Below are 15,523 nucleotides of genomic sequence, written 5' to 3' on the forward strand. Positions count from 1 at the left end.
CTCAAACTGAGAAAGTTTATGATCCACTTAACTAAACAGTTCTGCCAGACGTATCCGTTTTTATCCTCGCCCACCCGCTCGTCTTTCCCTGTGATACTTCTCCGTCACCCACAACAAACACAATTTTGCTATTGGAGGTGGCACGTTATCACACAACCATCGGCTCAGCCCCATTCGTTGCTGTGACTGTCCACATTGCACGCCTCAGTGGGCGTGTCGTTATAGAACAGCCGTAGCCCTATTGGCTGTGAGAAATTCCTCTACTGAGATCCTGGGACAGCCATTGGCTTAGCCGCTCCTTTTGTCTAGCCTCCCACTTTCATTGTTACGTCACTAATGTTACCTGTGGTTTCGAGCAGCTGCCGTTCTGATTTGACAGCGGCGTGGGCTGGGATTCAGCGATTGGCTGTCGGCAACGTCGGTCAGGAACTATGTAGGCGTGTCTGAGAGGGGGTCGAGCTGAGCTAGCAGGCTCTGGCAGTAATTGTTTTGCTGCTGAGCTGTCAGTGGGGGATTCTCCCTTCTGCAGCCGCCTGGCCTCAGGTTTATTATACGATTATTATTATTTTTATTATCGTTCTGTCATATTCCTGGATCAACGTTATTACCCATGATGCCCAGGACTGTGGGTATGTAGCTGCCAGCTAGTGCTGTGAACCCCTCCCCCCCATCTCTATCCAAGATGGCGGTCCAGGAATCAGCTGCTCAGCTCTCAATGGCTCTGAAGGTTCAGGAGTACCCAACTTTAAAGGTGTGTCACGTGGTCCAGGGACTATTGTAGTGTCTCTAGTAGTGTACCCATCTCTGTGCCAATAGGTGCTACTCCTATGCTGATGGGGTATGATGTCTGTAGTGGGAGGTGTCCCTTATATAATGGTGCTACTCCTATTCTGATGGGATATGATGTCTGTAGTGGGAGGTGTCCCTTATATAATGGTGCTACTCCTATTCTGATGGGGTATGATGTCTATAGTGGGAGGTCTCCCTTATATAATGGTGCTACTCCTATTCTGATGGGGTATGATGTCTGTAGTGGGAGGTGTCCCTTATATAATGGTGCTACTCCTATGCTGATGGGGTATGATGTCTGTAGTGGGAGGTGTCCCTTATATAATGGTGCTACTCCTATTCTGATGGGGTATGATGTCTATGGTGGGAGGTGTCCCTTATATAATGGTGCTACTCCTATTCTGATGGGGTATGATGTCTATAGTGGGAGGTGTCCCTTATATAATGGTGCTACTCCTATTCTGATGGGGTATGATGTCTATAGTGGGAGGTGTCCCTTATATAATGGTGCTACTCCTATTCTGATGGGGTATGATGTCTATAGTGGGAGGTGTCCCTTATATAATGGTGCTACTCCTATTCTGATGGGGTATGATGTCTATGGTGGGAGGTGTCCCTTATATAATGGTGCTACTCCTATTCTGATGGGGTATGATGTCTATAGTGGGAGGTGTCCCTTATATAATGGTGCTACTCCTATTCTGATGGGGTATGATGTCTATGGTGGGAGGTGTCCCTTATATAATGGTGCTACTCCTATTCTGATGGGATATGATGTCTATAGTGGGAGGTGTCCCTTATATAATGGTGCTACTCCTATTCTGATGGGGTATGATGTCTATGGTGGGAGGTGTCCCTTATATAATGGTGCTACTCCTATTCTGATGGGGTATGATGTCTATAGTGGGAGGTGTCCCTTATATAATGGTGCTACTCCTATTCTGATGGGGTATGATGTCTATGGTGGGAGGTGTCCCTTATATAATGGTGCTACTCCTATTCTGATGGGGTATGATGTCTATGGTGGGAGGTGTCCCTTATATAATGGTGCTACTCCTATTCTGATGGGGTATGATGTCTATGGTGGGAGGTGTCCCTTATATAATGGTGCTACTCCTATTCTGATGGGATATGAGGTCTATGGTGGGCGGTGTCCCTTATATAATGGTGCTACTCCTATTCTGATGGGGTATGATGTCTATGGTGGGAGGTGTCCCTTATATAATGGTGCTACTCCTATTCTGATGGGGTATGATGTCTATGGTGGGAGGTGTCCCTTATATAATGGTGCTCCTCCTATTCTGATGGGGTATGATGTCTGTAGTGGGAGGTGTCCCTTCTAAAATGATGCTACTCCTATTCTGATGGGGTAAGATGTCTATAGTGGGAGGTGTCCCATATAAAATGATGCTACTCCTATTCTGATGGGGTAAGATGTCTGTAGTGGGAGGTGTCCCTTCTAAAATGATGCTACTCCTATTCTGATGGGGTAAGATGTCTATAGTGGGAGGTGTCCCATATAAAATGATGCTACTCCTATTCTGATGGGGTATGATGTCTATAGTGGGAGGTGTCCCATATAAAATGATGCTACTCCTATTCTGATGGGGTATGATGTATGTAGTGGGAGGTGTCCCATATAAAATGGTGCTACTCCTATTCTGATGGGGTATGATGTCTGTAGTGGGAGGTGTCCCATATAAAATGGTGCTACTCCTATTCTGATGGGGTATGATGTCTATAGTGGGAGGTGTCCCTTATAAAATGATGCTACTCCTAATCTGATGGGGTATGATGTCTATAGTGGGAGGTGTCCCATATAAAATTGTGCTACTCCTAATCTGATGGGGTAAGATGTCTATAGTTGGACTTGCTTGTAATTTGGTGCTTCCCTTTTCCGGTGGTATTGAAGTTGACCTCTCAATGCAACATACCCTGTCCTTACCGGTATTGTCTATTTGTATAGGGGACAGCACCACTGCATTGTCTTGTTGGGGTACTATGTATACAGTGGGTGGACCACACCCCCCTTATGGCACGATGCTGTCACTTTCCTGATGTGCTGTCGGCATGACTGCTGATAATGATGTGCCAGCAAGCAGTCATGTGAAGGAATTCATGGAGATAGAAGCATAGAACTCTGGGACTTTAAAATGTTGACCTGTTGATATTTGTGGGGTTAATAAGTCTTTGTTTCAGGGTGTGTGCGCTACTGTTATTAAGCACCTTTCACCTGGCAATGAAATGTTGCCACAGATTTTATACATCCTCTACTCTAAATAGATTATTAAACTGCTTTTTATTACATACCAGCTGATCTTTTTGAGTGCCTCCTGTGTGTGGCATGAAAACTTTATTTTCATTTATAGGAAGTAATGCTAAGGCCATGTCTATGGAATAATGTTCTTCTGTACCCAAGGCCTGTAATCTGTTGAAAATACATTTGATTTGCGCACTGCAAGAGATGCTGAATTGGGTTCTTTCTTAGAAATAGATATAACTGTGGCACAGATATGTTTAGGAAATGATCACATTTATTTTTAGTAAAACTCTGATCAATGGAAACTGGAGTTTGCTTTAATTAAACGTGACCCCCCAGGTACATCAAACACCCCCTACACCTCCCTCACCTGGAATCTCCAATATACATTACCCAGGCTCAAAATAGTGTTCGTTTTCCATGTAAGCAATGCTGCTAGCAAAGCACCCCGCAGAGCCGCCCATAGAGCGCTATAGAACAGGTTACAGAGTCCAGCCAGTCCCCCAAGGTGTAGTGTTTAATCTGGGGGCGGATATCTTGCTGCCTTCTAATAATTAAGGTAATATTACACCCGATCCCTGCTTGGATGGTTTGGTGGGGATTCTTCTCAGCTGCTCCTGCAATAGTGTGAGGCCTGAAAAAGTCTACCTACCCCTCTCAATGTGTGGGGAAGAACTCCAGGCTACAGGTTGAGGGGAGAGGGGGGGTTATATACCTCTACTCCTCATTGTGTGTGGGTGGGGAGAGGAATACCAACTCTCAGTCTACTCTTAGGGGTCCGGTCTAGCACCCTCTGGTACCAGGTGACAGTTGGAGGAGACCAGTACCCACCTCCAGGCTCGCACTTGGGTCCTCATGTGCCTTCTTCTGGTGCTGGGTTTTGCTGGCCTTGTGTTGTGACGATTGGGTACTGGACTATATAACAAAAAATAATACCACATCCAGTGTATATTGGCATCGATTGCTGCCAGTAGGGTTTCTTCTACCACTATATTTTAGGTTATAGGACATGTATAAATAAATATGAATAAAAAAAAACAAACACTCCTCACTAATACCAGAATTTACAGAATACTTCCTGACCCTAGATCTATGGGTGGTCTCTTAAACCAATCATCCTTTTTCGTCATAAGAAGAAATCCACAGCATATCTTGCTAAAAGCCATGGATTCTCTCTTGATCCAGTATAATCCACTGGAATCTGTCCCGGTACCAGGGCAAACACAGGCAACTTACATCAGTACTGCTGATGTGGGAACATACTTTTACACAAGACCAATAAATATCTCGATTAATTTGTGCATTTGGTTTATTTGTACAAAAACATAGGCCGCAATTCTAATACTTTAAAAAAAAAAATGGCTAACAAAGTTTTATACTACAACAGATGGGACATACATAGTGAAACAAGGGTGTTGAAGTCGTATAATTGGATGAACGAAAGTATATTGGTTTAATATTGGTTTGCCGTGCGTATTGCGAAGCGTACGCCACGTACGTGACGTGGTGCGTTCGCACGGTAAAATACGCATGCACACACTCGCATTACAACAGTTAGTTATTTATATAATTTCATATTGGTTCTATATATAGACATATATATATATATATATATATATATATATATATATATATATATATATATATATATTAGTGATTATATGTACATTGTAGTGTTATTAAAGGTTTAGGTAATAGGAAAGGTGTCATGCCTGATATCATATTGAAGCCCTAATCATCAGCAGCTGTCCGGTGCAGTCGGCGAAGAGATCGCACATTGCATACTTTAGTTACTGATATTAGAAGGTAAACCTTTGTATGATACTGGCTATGAAAGGAGCAGACCCCCTGGAGAGAAGACCCCCACCTTTGGATTCCTTAGATTGAATCAACCTATTACCTGTCTGGCCTGGACCCACCCAACGTCTGGACCTATAGAAACAATCTACGTCATCTCTATTGTTCACAATGAAACACTGACTGTATATATATTAGCTGCATCTCACTGGGGCCTCAGTCAACTCTGACACAATATTCTAAACAGAATATTGTCCATCGGGTCCCGTGGGTGCGCAGCGTGCGCAAGCGATTGCATTTGGTATGTATTTATCTTTTGGTATTGGCTGTGCTTTACTGTACTTTATCATGATATAATAATGTATTGAATTGTTGACTATTCACATCTGCTAAAATAAATCACTTTGTGCTTTGGACACACATACAATTGATTGGGCAATGCTTATTTTAAAACGATAGAATTACTTTAATAAGGGGTACAAATGCAACAATATACCGGTATTCTATTATCCGCTTTCTAGTGTTTGATCCTGGGCTGGCCACTTTATTGTGGAGGTGTCTCTCCTAATGATGCTGGTGAGGCAGCCGTCTTGGTTCTGCTTTTGGTGGACACACAGTTCCTTCATCTGGAACCAATATGGTCCTTTTGGAAGATGTCTCGATGGTCCTTGAAGTCCTTCTGTAGCGCTTCTATCTTCTGTCAGTCCAGCTGGAACTGTAACCCCAACACTATCACTCCGTTCTTCTAGGTTACAGAGTGTGTCCTTGATGCAGGAGCCAGTGCTCTTTATATAGTTCCCAGTCCAGTCTCCACCCTTCTAGCAGCGGCTCCACTCTGTCTGAAGATATCTGGTCCACACAACGGACCTCTCAAGAGGAGCTGGATGACTGTTGATGAAACTAGCAAGGCAATTTCCTAGATCTCGGATAAAGGATCCTGCGCAATGAGGATATGCTTAACTGCACAGATATGTACCCAGCTTTATCGTACAGATCACATGATTCACGACCGTTCGTTCAGATATTGCATGATTGTGCGCTCCACGATAATGTCTTATTGTACCAAAACACATCCTTGTTGACTTGTTTTTCTAAACTTCCTAAAAATCGCAATCAACGATGGAACAAGGCCGATATCGGTAGAGTGTGTACAGAGTCACAATCTTCTCAGCAGATGGTTATGGGAGCTAAAAATCCCAAATCTGAAGGTAAATTGTGTAGGTGAGTACACATGAATCGGAACTCTGATCGGGACTTTCAATTGTTGGTGAACTTGTTACAGAAATTGCATATTATGTACGATTGCATAGGGCTGGGACATCGCTCATATGCTGCTCTTTGTGTCGGACCTCCCTGCCAGTAGTGGCTCCACTCTGTCTACAGATTCCGGGTTCACACAAAGGATCTCCTGAAAGGAACCAAATCGGTTGCAGTTTAATTAGCAAGAGCATTTTCTTGGATCTCAAACACAGGAGTGTATTAAATGGTGATTTCATTATCAGGGGTATTGATCTAAGGTTGACTCCTTCCTTGCTAGTCTGCAGACGATCACTCTTGCCCAGGATTGTTATGGCTTATTTACAGACATATTATATTTAACATGAAGACACAGTATATGTACACATTAATACAGGGCCATCTTAGCAACATTATGGGCCCCCGGGCAAAGCAGTGCACCGGGGCCCCTACATATAGATATAGATATATATATATATATATATATATATATATATATATATATATATATATATATATATATATATATAGAGAGAGATAGATGTACTTGCTCAGTGACCCTTGAAGGTTTTTTTTTGCAGGTTTTTTTCTTTTGTAGGATTATTTATTCTAATTAAGAGCCCTGCCTATGGGGCCCCCTTGCTCGTGGGGCCCCCGGGCACCTGCCCATCGTGCCCAATGGAAAAGATGGCCCTGCATTAATATGTCATAACGATATGGATTTAAAACTGAACTGGGAAGAAATAATAGTGGCCCTGGCATCTGTCACGTCCGCTTCTTTGGCATCAACTTAGTTACCAGCGTTTACTGTCAGCCTGAAATACATTTTATAGTACAGATCGGGGAACTTGTCATTGAGCAAGTAGGAGTTGCCATATTTCCAGGGCAATAAGCATTTACCGTTCCAGTAGTAGAAACTGGGACTGTCCTTTGGTGTAATCCTGTAGCCCATCAATATCTTGCTCCACAGCACAATATTGATGGGCTCCCAACTGTCTCATCACTACCAGAGAGAATTGACCCTTTCTTACTCCCCTACCTGCAGCTATCCGGCCTTGCTCTGTAAAACATGACGTATCTAATAGACTGCTAGCTGAAATAGATATGCTTCTCTTAGATGGTTGTTACTGTCCATTCTTGCTCCCCACTTCCATTAGTTAGTACGGTGTCTGGGTAACTGGTGAACTTGTTACAATTCTATTTGCTGCGTCAGAAGTAATTTTTCGACAAATACACTGAGGCTCGGTGGTTGAACTGATTAACGTAATTAGGACGTAAGAGTGACCCACGGTATGGAGGAAGGGAATATTTACATATGCACACTGGAATTCTAGATCACTGATGGGCAACATGAAGGAGCTGGAGGGCCGCATGACGTTCTCTCAGCTTTCAAAAGGGCCCACATAGCACTTCCTCCTCCTCTGGGTATGCAGCACGACCTTCCTGCACGTGATGCAGAAGTCACCTGACCCTGTTCTGATAAGATTGGAAGCATCCTGTGCCTACTCCGAGGTCTCCTGATCGTCGCCAGTTGAGAGGTGCTGTAAAATTCAAGTCCTCTTGTGGAGTGGAAATGGACGTGGAGCCCTCCTCACTGCAACGAATGCCCCATGAATGAACCCTCTCAGCGTTTTATATCTCCTTACAATAAACTTAATACACAAAATGTCTTGTTCTGTCACTTCCCCCGCAAAGCTAGACACATCGGTGCTTCTCCTGTGTCGTTCTCCGTAAACCGTTGTGGAGAGTAAGCCATGCTAGACTCCTATGAAATCCGAGGCGATGGACGCACAGTAGAACATGCTGATGAGCCGACATGTTGGTTGTTATTCCGGACCTTTGAGTGCATATTTCAGTGGGGTGGTGCCCTTCTTGTATTTCACGTCATCATAATGTCACTTAATAATTACAACAAATAACATAATGTATTGGAAAGTTATAAATACCACTCAGTAAGGCGGACTTGTTGAGGTAAGAACTGAAACTCCTTCACATGGAAGCATTTATTATAAATTATTTTATGTAAATTATATATATTGGTGTAGAATGCGAATTGAATTAAAAAAATATGAATCTTAAATATATTGGGCACTATTGACTACAACTGAGCTTATTTCACTGGGGGGGGGGGGGGTGGGGGGGGGATACAAACTTTTGATTGTCTGTCTACTTTTTTTTCTATAAATGTGAAGCCGATCTTGCATTTTATGATCGAGTCTTTTAGGAATAATTAATTCAGATATCTTCTGTTATTTTGAAATTTAATTGTAGGTGTGTATTGTGGTGCTTTGTTGGTTTGATCTTTTTAATTAAACCTTCAGGCAAGAGGCTTGTGTCTTGGTTTAATTATCTAAACTTTGTATGTAAAAGAAGCGTCAATAAACATTCCAAGTGAATCTCCCTGCAGTATCCTTGGATAAGCCGGACAAGCTTGGATAAGCCTTGTGCCTCTTGTGGTCCGGATGACTTGCTCTTACAGTGAATGAGTGGATCTCTAACAATTTATATGTGGACCACATTGACCACCGAGTCAGTCATTTGCTGAATACCCCAAGGTATTGAGTCTTCCAATATCTCCTCCTGATCCCAATTGTAAAGCGCTAAGGAATTTGCTGGTGCTATATAAATAAATGATGATGATGATGAGGGATGTAGCACAATGCATGCTCAACTGATGTCTGGTTAATGGTGGTGGAAAAACACCAGTATATTTCATAAATGCTCATTTGGGTTTATAGCTGTTTTTTTATATGTTGGGTTTATACCAGTCCAGAGATAACTGTGCCAGAAGAATGCCCCCAACAGCCTTTCAGAGCCACCAAATTCCTTCTGTTTGTTCATCTGACCATATCACTTGGCTTCACTGCTTAGTAGTCCACCGCCTGTGCCCTTTGTACCACTGAACCTGCAAAGTACATAGCCCGGTGTGATGACGGATTTATCCACTGCACCCTGACTATGATCTCCTGCTCTGCGGCGTTCTTGTTGGACCGTCTTTGTTTAAACTGTCCGCCACAGGTTGAAATTTTCAGACCGTTGATCTGCTGTTGGTAACCTGCATTTAAAATTAATGTATGGCGATTACGATCTTGGATTATACGCTCCTGCCCACTTTAGCCCTTTTGTGCTTTGTTTGGTCACAAAAACTCCTGCCAATTGTGTCTCGGTAATCACATAACTTTGTGGCCTCTTACAGCTATGCTAGACAAAATTATAGGCAGCTCAGGCAGTCCAGCATTGTTATACATACTGGGAAGTTATTTACTTAATTAACACATGAGCCACACCTGTGTGGAAGTCCTTGCTTTCAATATACTTGGTATCCCTCATTTATTCAGATGTTTGCATTAATTATTGATCTTTGTGTGTGTTTTGGCCTAATCAACCAGGAGATTAGCCTATAGCCTACATTGGGAAACTTTTTATGGATGCTGAGGCGTAGAGGTGTGTGTGGATAGATATAGATGTAGAATTCTATATGTTGTGATGCGCTTAGGCATTGGAATCCGTCTCCTGGAGTCACTGCGGCACGGGGCAGTGACGTTCAGCAGCAAATATCCCACAGCTAGTTTTATTGTGCGGTAAAACTACACAACACATAGTCTTCATTTGATCTCCCAAATAAAGATGAAGTATCTACTCTCTTCTTATAGTCTTACTCTACTCCTTGTCCTCTTGATCCTATACCGTCACAATTCGATCGATCCCTATCTCTTGTACTCATCTCAACTTTAACTAAAATTTACAATTTCTCCCTCTCTACTGGTGTCTTTCCATCATTATACAAGCGCAGTGAATACTCCTATTCTGAAACAACGAAATTCTGACCCAAACGCTCTCTAAAATGACTGTCCCATCTCTCGGCTCCCATGCCCCTCCAAACTTGACAGAAGTGCCTACACTCGCCTCACATGTTTTCTTTCCCCACAAAACCTATTGGACCCTCTTTAGTCAGAGTTTTGTTCCCAACACTCCACAGAGACTGCACTGACTAAAGCTGGGTACACACTACAGAATTTTCCAGCAACTTTTTATGCTGATCGATTTTACATGCGATCGATGGTCCGATCGCTCGGTTCATGGACTGCATACACACTAGCCTTGTTTAGGACGATAAGGGGAAGAGCGGACGTCCCTTTAGCGACTTTTTACAGCCATGTTGTCGTGAGCAATGACTGTAGTTTCGTACTCACTGTTGTGGATCGGTCGGTAGTTTATACACACTACACAGCGGAAACGAGATTGGAACGAAAATATTAAACGTTACGACCAACCAAATGAGGCAACAATCGTCCATTTGGGCAGACTTTCGACCATTGTGTCACTGCACACACTGACCCGACTTTTGAACGAGCAGTCGTATGTCGGCTGATTAAGGCGATTATTGGACGAAAACCGTGTAGTGTGTACGTAGCTTAAATTTGTCAATGATATGATCACTGCTAAATCTAAAGGCCTTTACTTGCTTCTAATAATCCTTGGATTTCGGTATCATCTCTACCCATATTTACCTATCCTCTCCAGATCTCACACCATCTGTTTTGGGCCACGTTACTGAATGTCTTTTCTCCATTTCATCTTTGGTGTTCTCTCGCCACTTCAAACTCATTCTTTCAAAAACGGCACTAATAATAATCCCACCAGCCCACAGATGTTACCTACCTGACATTCTCTATTTCTGTTAATATGACAATAAGTCCCACAAGCTGGCTGCCTAGGTGTGATCCTTGACTCACAACTAAACTTGTTTCCCCACATCGAATCTACATCTAAATCCTGTTGCATACATCTAAGAAACATTTCCAGAATAAGCACATATCTCACACAAGAGACTGCAGAAATGTAATTCTTGTACTCATCACTTCCCACATTCACTATTGCAATATCATTCCTACTGATTTTTCCTATTTTACATGCAGTGACTATTTTGAGTTTCCTTGCAAATCATTCTTCCACTGCTGAGTCACTCTGTCGGCCTCTACATTGGTTGCCTGTTTTTCACCGAATCCAATATACAATACTTCTACTAACATACAAGGCTGTGAACAAAACTGCACCAACATACATCTCTTCTCTTGTCTCAAAAATATCTCCCGACTCTACACCTCCGTTCTGCACAAGATCTGCGTCTCTCATCCACTTTCATCATCTGCTCCTATTCCCGGCTACATGACTTTTTTCATGCTGCACCCACTTTGTGGAATTCCCTCCCTCGCACAATAAGACTTTACTCTGGTCTTCAAACCTTCGAGCGTTCTCCGAAAACCCACCTCTTCAGGCAAGCTTATAATATTCCTCAACCATCATCTTAATCTCCCTAGGTTACCCTATTACCACCCTCTACACAGCTAACACAAGACAACAACCCTCTTTGACCGTCATTGCTGTGTGACTAATCATACAGCCCACTAAGCATGTTTTAACTTTGCATTCTAGCTGCTCCAGTGTGCAATATGATGTAGAACTACCCTTGTGTATCAAACCATTGTCCCATAGATTGTAAGTTTGTGAGCAGAGTCTTCTTGCATCTCTGTCTGTCTGCAATACCTAGTCTTGTTTTATCACTACGTCCAATTATGAAGCGTTACAGAATATGTATGGAAAATATAAGAAAATGTTGATTGCTTGAACTTGGATATGGCAGGACACAGCGCTCACTTAGGTATAGCTACCTTGATTTCTCCACAAAGATACCCCCAGGAGACTGTGCCATCCTTTTATTCATGCCTCAGAGCTGCAGCCTGCGGATCAGCCCTTTACCAGCCTGGGGGTTCTGAAGACCTGATCTGGCGTAAGGGGGGGTGAAGGCCCAATCTCTTCCAGTAGTCCTGTAATCAGCTTTTGCTTCAGCCGACCACTTGGGAAGACATCTTTCTTACAACGCACTAAAACTCTCACGAGTAACAAAACAACAAACCAAAAAAAAATTATATATATATATATACATTACACACAGTCTTAAATTGGATACTGATATTTTCTAGTAGATTTGTAGCTGGTTGCCGTTACTTGTGCCCCGTTGTTCACAAGCCTTTCCCTAGAGTCCATGGTATTACCATGGTCAGTATTCTCCACACACAATTTTGCCAGCCGGGGGGCATTAAGAAGTAGCCGGGTGGGGGCAGTGTAATACTTTACAATTATATTGAAATAGTTTGGAGATTATTGCCCACATCTGCCAGGACTGGTCAGACTGGTGGTCAGTGGTCTAACACACACTGCCGGCTGTAGTGCTCACATAGTGCCTGTTCTAATAGGAGAAACAATGGTTTATTGCATCATAATAGGACTTTGTTGGGCTCCAAGAGCCGGGTAGGAAGTAAAACATCCGGGTGGAGCACCCGGAAAATAGATGCTGGAGACAACACTGATATTGCTAAACACTGAGTTTATTATAGTAATTCACTTCCATTTTCCAAGGAGGAATTATAACTTCACTGGTTGTGTATTTGGCTGTGCCATACTTCTGTTGTGCATTGTGTATATATAATTATCTCTACCTGTCACCTACACACTGTGGAATTGTCCAGTTTTTTTTTAGTCTGTTTCACTATGCAGCCTATTGAGTTGCTGGGAAGCAGTGACATCACTGCGACACCTCCCGACTAATATTCATTATTCGTGGCTTATATTCATGAGGTACTGGTTCCTAGTAAATTAATATTAATATTTTCATCAATATTAGTTCAGCGCACAAAACTGATGCCTGAGCTGAAGGTGATGTCAAATTAAATTTGAATTGACAGGTTGAATGTTGGTCTAACACACACACACACACACACACACACACACACACACACACACACACACACACACACACACACACACACACACACACACACACACACACACACACACACACACACTGTGTGTTATATGTGTAGGTGAAAGAAAGGTCCACTTTCATTTACTGAATATTACTAAAGTAAACAAAACAAATAGAGACATGAAAACAAATGGTATAAAGGACCCTGCTTATTAGAGAGGTTACGTTCAAAGTGGAAGAGGGCACAGCTAAAACCAGAGGAGCCAGTGTGGCTCAGAGTGGAGATTGGGACAGTGTTGAGGGTGCATTAGTGTGAATAGTACAGGTGGAAGTAGAGTACTCTCTAATAAAGATGCAGGTTTTCTGAGAATGTTTAAAGATTTCAAGGCTGCGGGAGTCTGGAGGAGGTAATTCAATTGACCGTGAGATATTTTTTAACACAACGTTAATCCATTTTTTTTTACCCGTGATTCAATTCCATTTTTAACACTCCGTTTTTTTTTTCATGAAACGGTCCTCTCGCGCTCCAGTAGAAGGTCTGCTGAAAGTATATGGTGGTTGAGAGCCCGTCGCGTTAAAAGCTATTCAGTAGTTTTTTAATGCAGCGCGTTAAACAGACCAATATGCTCTTTTATCTCGCACCTCTTTGGGGTGTGCTAAAAATAAAAAACCTTATAAAGCTATTTGAAATTATGTAATAATGAAAAAAAAATGCTAAACATGTTTATTAGTAATGCATAATATATATAAAAGTAAATTCTCTTGTGTAAAAATAATGGGGGAAAGAAACAAATAAAAACAAAAATCAATAATTTAATTTATGTATGTTTTTGGTACAAATATGTTTGTACTATATTGTTTTGACATGGTATAGATGATTCTATAGTAAAAATAAAATAAAATGTTGAAATAAAAAAATATGCTAAAGAAAGTACTGTAATGTAGATATTCTCAAATAGAATGGTTGTGTAATGCAATCTAATGTGTGAAAATGTATACCAATCCTTTTTGTGTCATACACTCCCCTAAAAACTCACAAACGCCAATTAAACGCTGATTTAACGCACGGGGCCAGCGTTCCCTCTTTTTCAATTTAATTGCACAAGTTTTAACGCTGCGTTAACTAAAAATGGTTGCTATAGCAGTTAAAAACCTGTGTGCTTATTTATTTATTTTTTACCGCTGCGTGGAAAAAAAAACTTGCGCTCATTTGAATACCCCCCTGGGTGTGGTAGGGAATTCCTTAAGCTGGTAGCAGCACGAGAGAAGTCTTGGAGGTGGGAGTGAGCGTTGGTTACCACAGAAGAGGTGGAGCTCTGAGAGTCAGAGTATTTTGAGATGAGATTTGAGATGTATAAAGGGTGGTGTTTCTCATTACTTTGTAAGTGAGGGTTAGTCATTTGAATCTGGTTTGTGTGGACACTAGAGCCAGTGTGGGCATTTGCAACATGGTGCAGTAGATGTGGGGTGTCTTGGGGAGATCAGTCTTGCTGCAGCATTTTAGATGGGTTGAAGTGGGGATAGTTTGGGAATACCAGATAGGAAAAGGAGAAATTGTAGTCAAGATAGGAGATGAGAAAGTGGATGAGTTGTAATTGCATCTTGGGTAAGAAATGGGCGTATTCTGGCCATATTCCTAAAATGGAGCCAACGGGTCTGGGAGAGAGTCTGGATGTGAGGAATAAAGCAGAGGGTGGCGTTAAGTGTGACACCAAGACCGCGGGCTTGGGAGACCGAGGAAACTGTGGTGTTATTGGGGGAGATGTGAGGTGAGGAGGGAAGATGGTGCCCTCTGTTTTTGGACATGTTGAGCTTTAGGTAACGTTGGGACGTATATGTGGAGATAGATGAGAGACCATTGATTACTTGAGGTGGTATGAAGTGGGAGCTCTGAAACCGTCTCCTCTGTCATTTTAAAGCTGTTTTGCATCATGGTAGGGAAGCAGCAGTTAAAGCGTTAATGTGTAAACTGTTTCTGTGGTCTGATCCTTTCCAGGGAATTCATCCTCGTGCTTCTGGTGCTTTTTATCATGTAAAGTGTTGCATTTAGTTGCTGGTTCAGTGAGCTGAATGACGTTCTCAACTCTGAGAGAAATGAAGAGGAGTAGTCGGATCACGCTCCCACAGAGCAGGCATTTATTATGGGATTTCACATGGACCAGTTTGTTGCTCTGCTGTCTCCTCCGCCCGGAGAAGTGTTGGGACTTTGGCTAAATTACCATCGCAGATCAGGATGTTACTCTAGTCGAGAGCTTGCAATCTCCTTGTTCTTAAGAATCCTTAAAGGGGAAGACTAGAAAAAATAAATATTTCTTGCTTTCCGATGACGACGACACAAAGCTGCTCTACAAATGTATGACGTACAGAGAGCACAACAGAGATCTATTTTTTATGATGAAGTGACCAGTAGGGGGCACTATTTTATGTGTAATTAATCTTCGCTTCTAGTGTTGATATATTTGTCACTGTTTGTTCTCTGTGCAAATTACTTCTGCCTCTATGTGCTGTGCTCATTATATTGTAGAAATGATGAAAAGGAACTTTTTACATCAATAAAGTGTATATTACAGTTCACATCCTCTCATTTCTGCATATGTTTTTTTTTTTATCTCCTGAGAAATGTGTTGGCACCTAGTAAATTAAATTGCTTGACACTGAACATGGAGAACAAGCTG

At 42.2% G+C, this 15,523-nt stretch overlaps 1 protein-coding gene across 1 annotated transcript in view; it reads left to right on the top strand.

The window, feature by feature from the left end:
• The first annotated feature begins 437 nt into the window (after nt 1–437).
• MAEA (macrophage erythroblast attacher, E3 ubiquitin ligase) overlaps nt 438–15,523 on the top strand; it is a 69,006-nt gene continuing 53,920 nt past the window's right edge. The window contains exon 1 of the mRNA XM_075194142.1: nt 438–751. Coding sequence (XP_075050243.1) covers nt 683–751 — 69 coding nt within the window. The 5' untranslated portion in view covers nt 438–682. The remainder of the gene's footprint in view (nt 752–15,523) is intronic.

Source organism: Mixophyes fleayi, chromosome 1 (genome assembly GCF_038048845.1).
Source record: "Mixophyes fleayi isolate aMixFle1 chromosome 1, aMixFle1.hap1, whole genome shotgun sequence".
NCBI lineage: Eukaryota > Metazoa > Chordata > Amphibia > Anura > Limnodynastidae > Mixophyes > Mixophyes fleayi.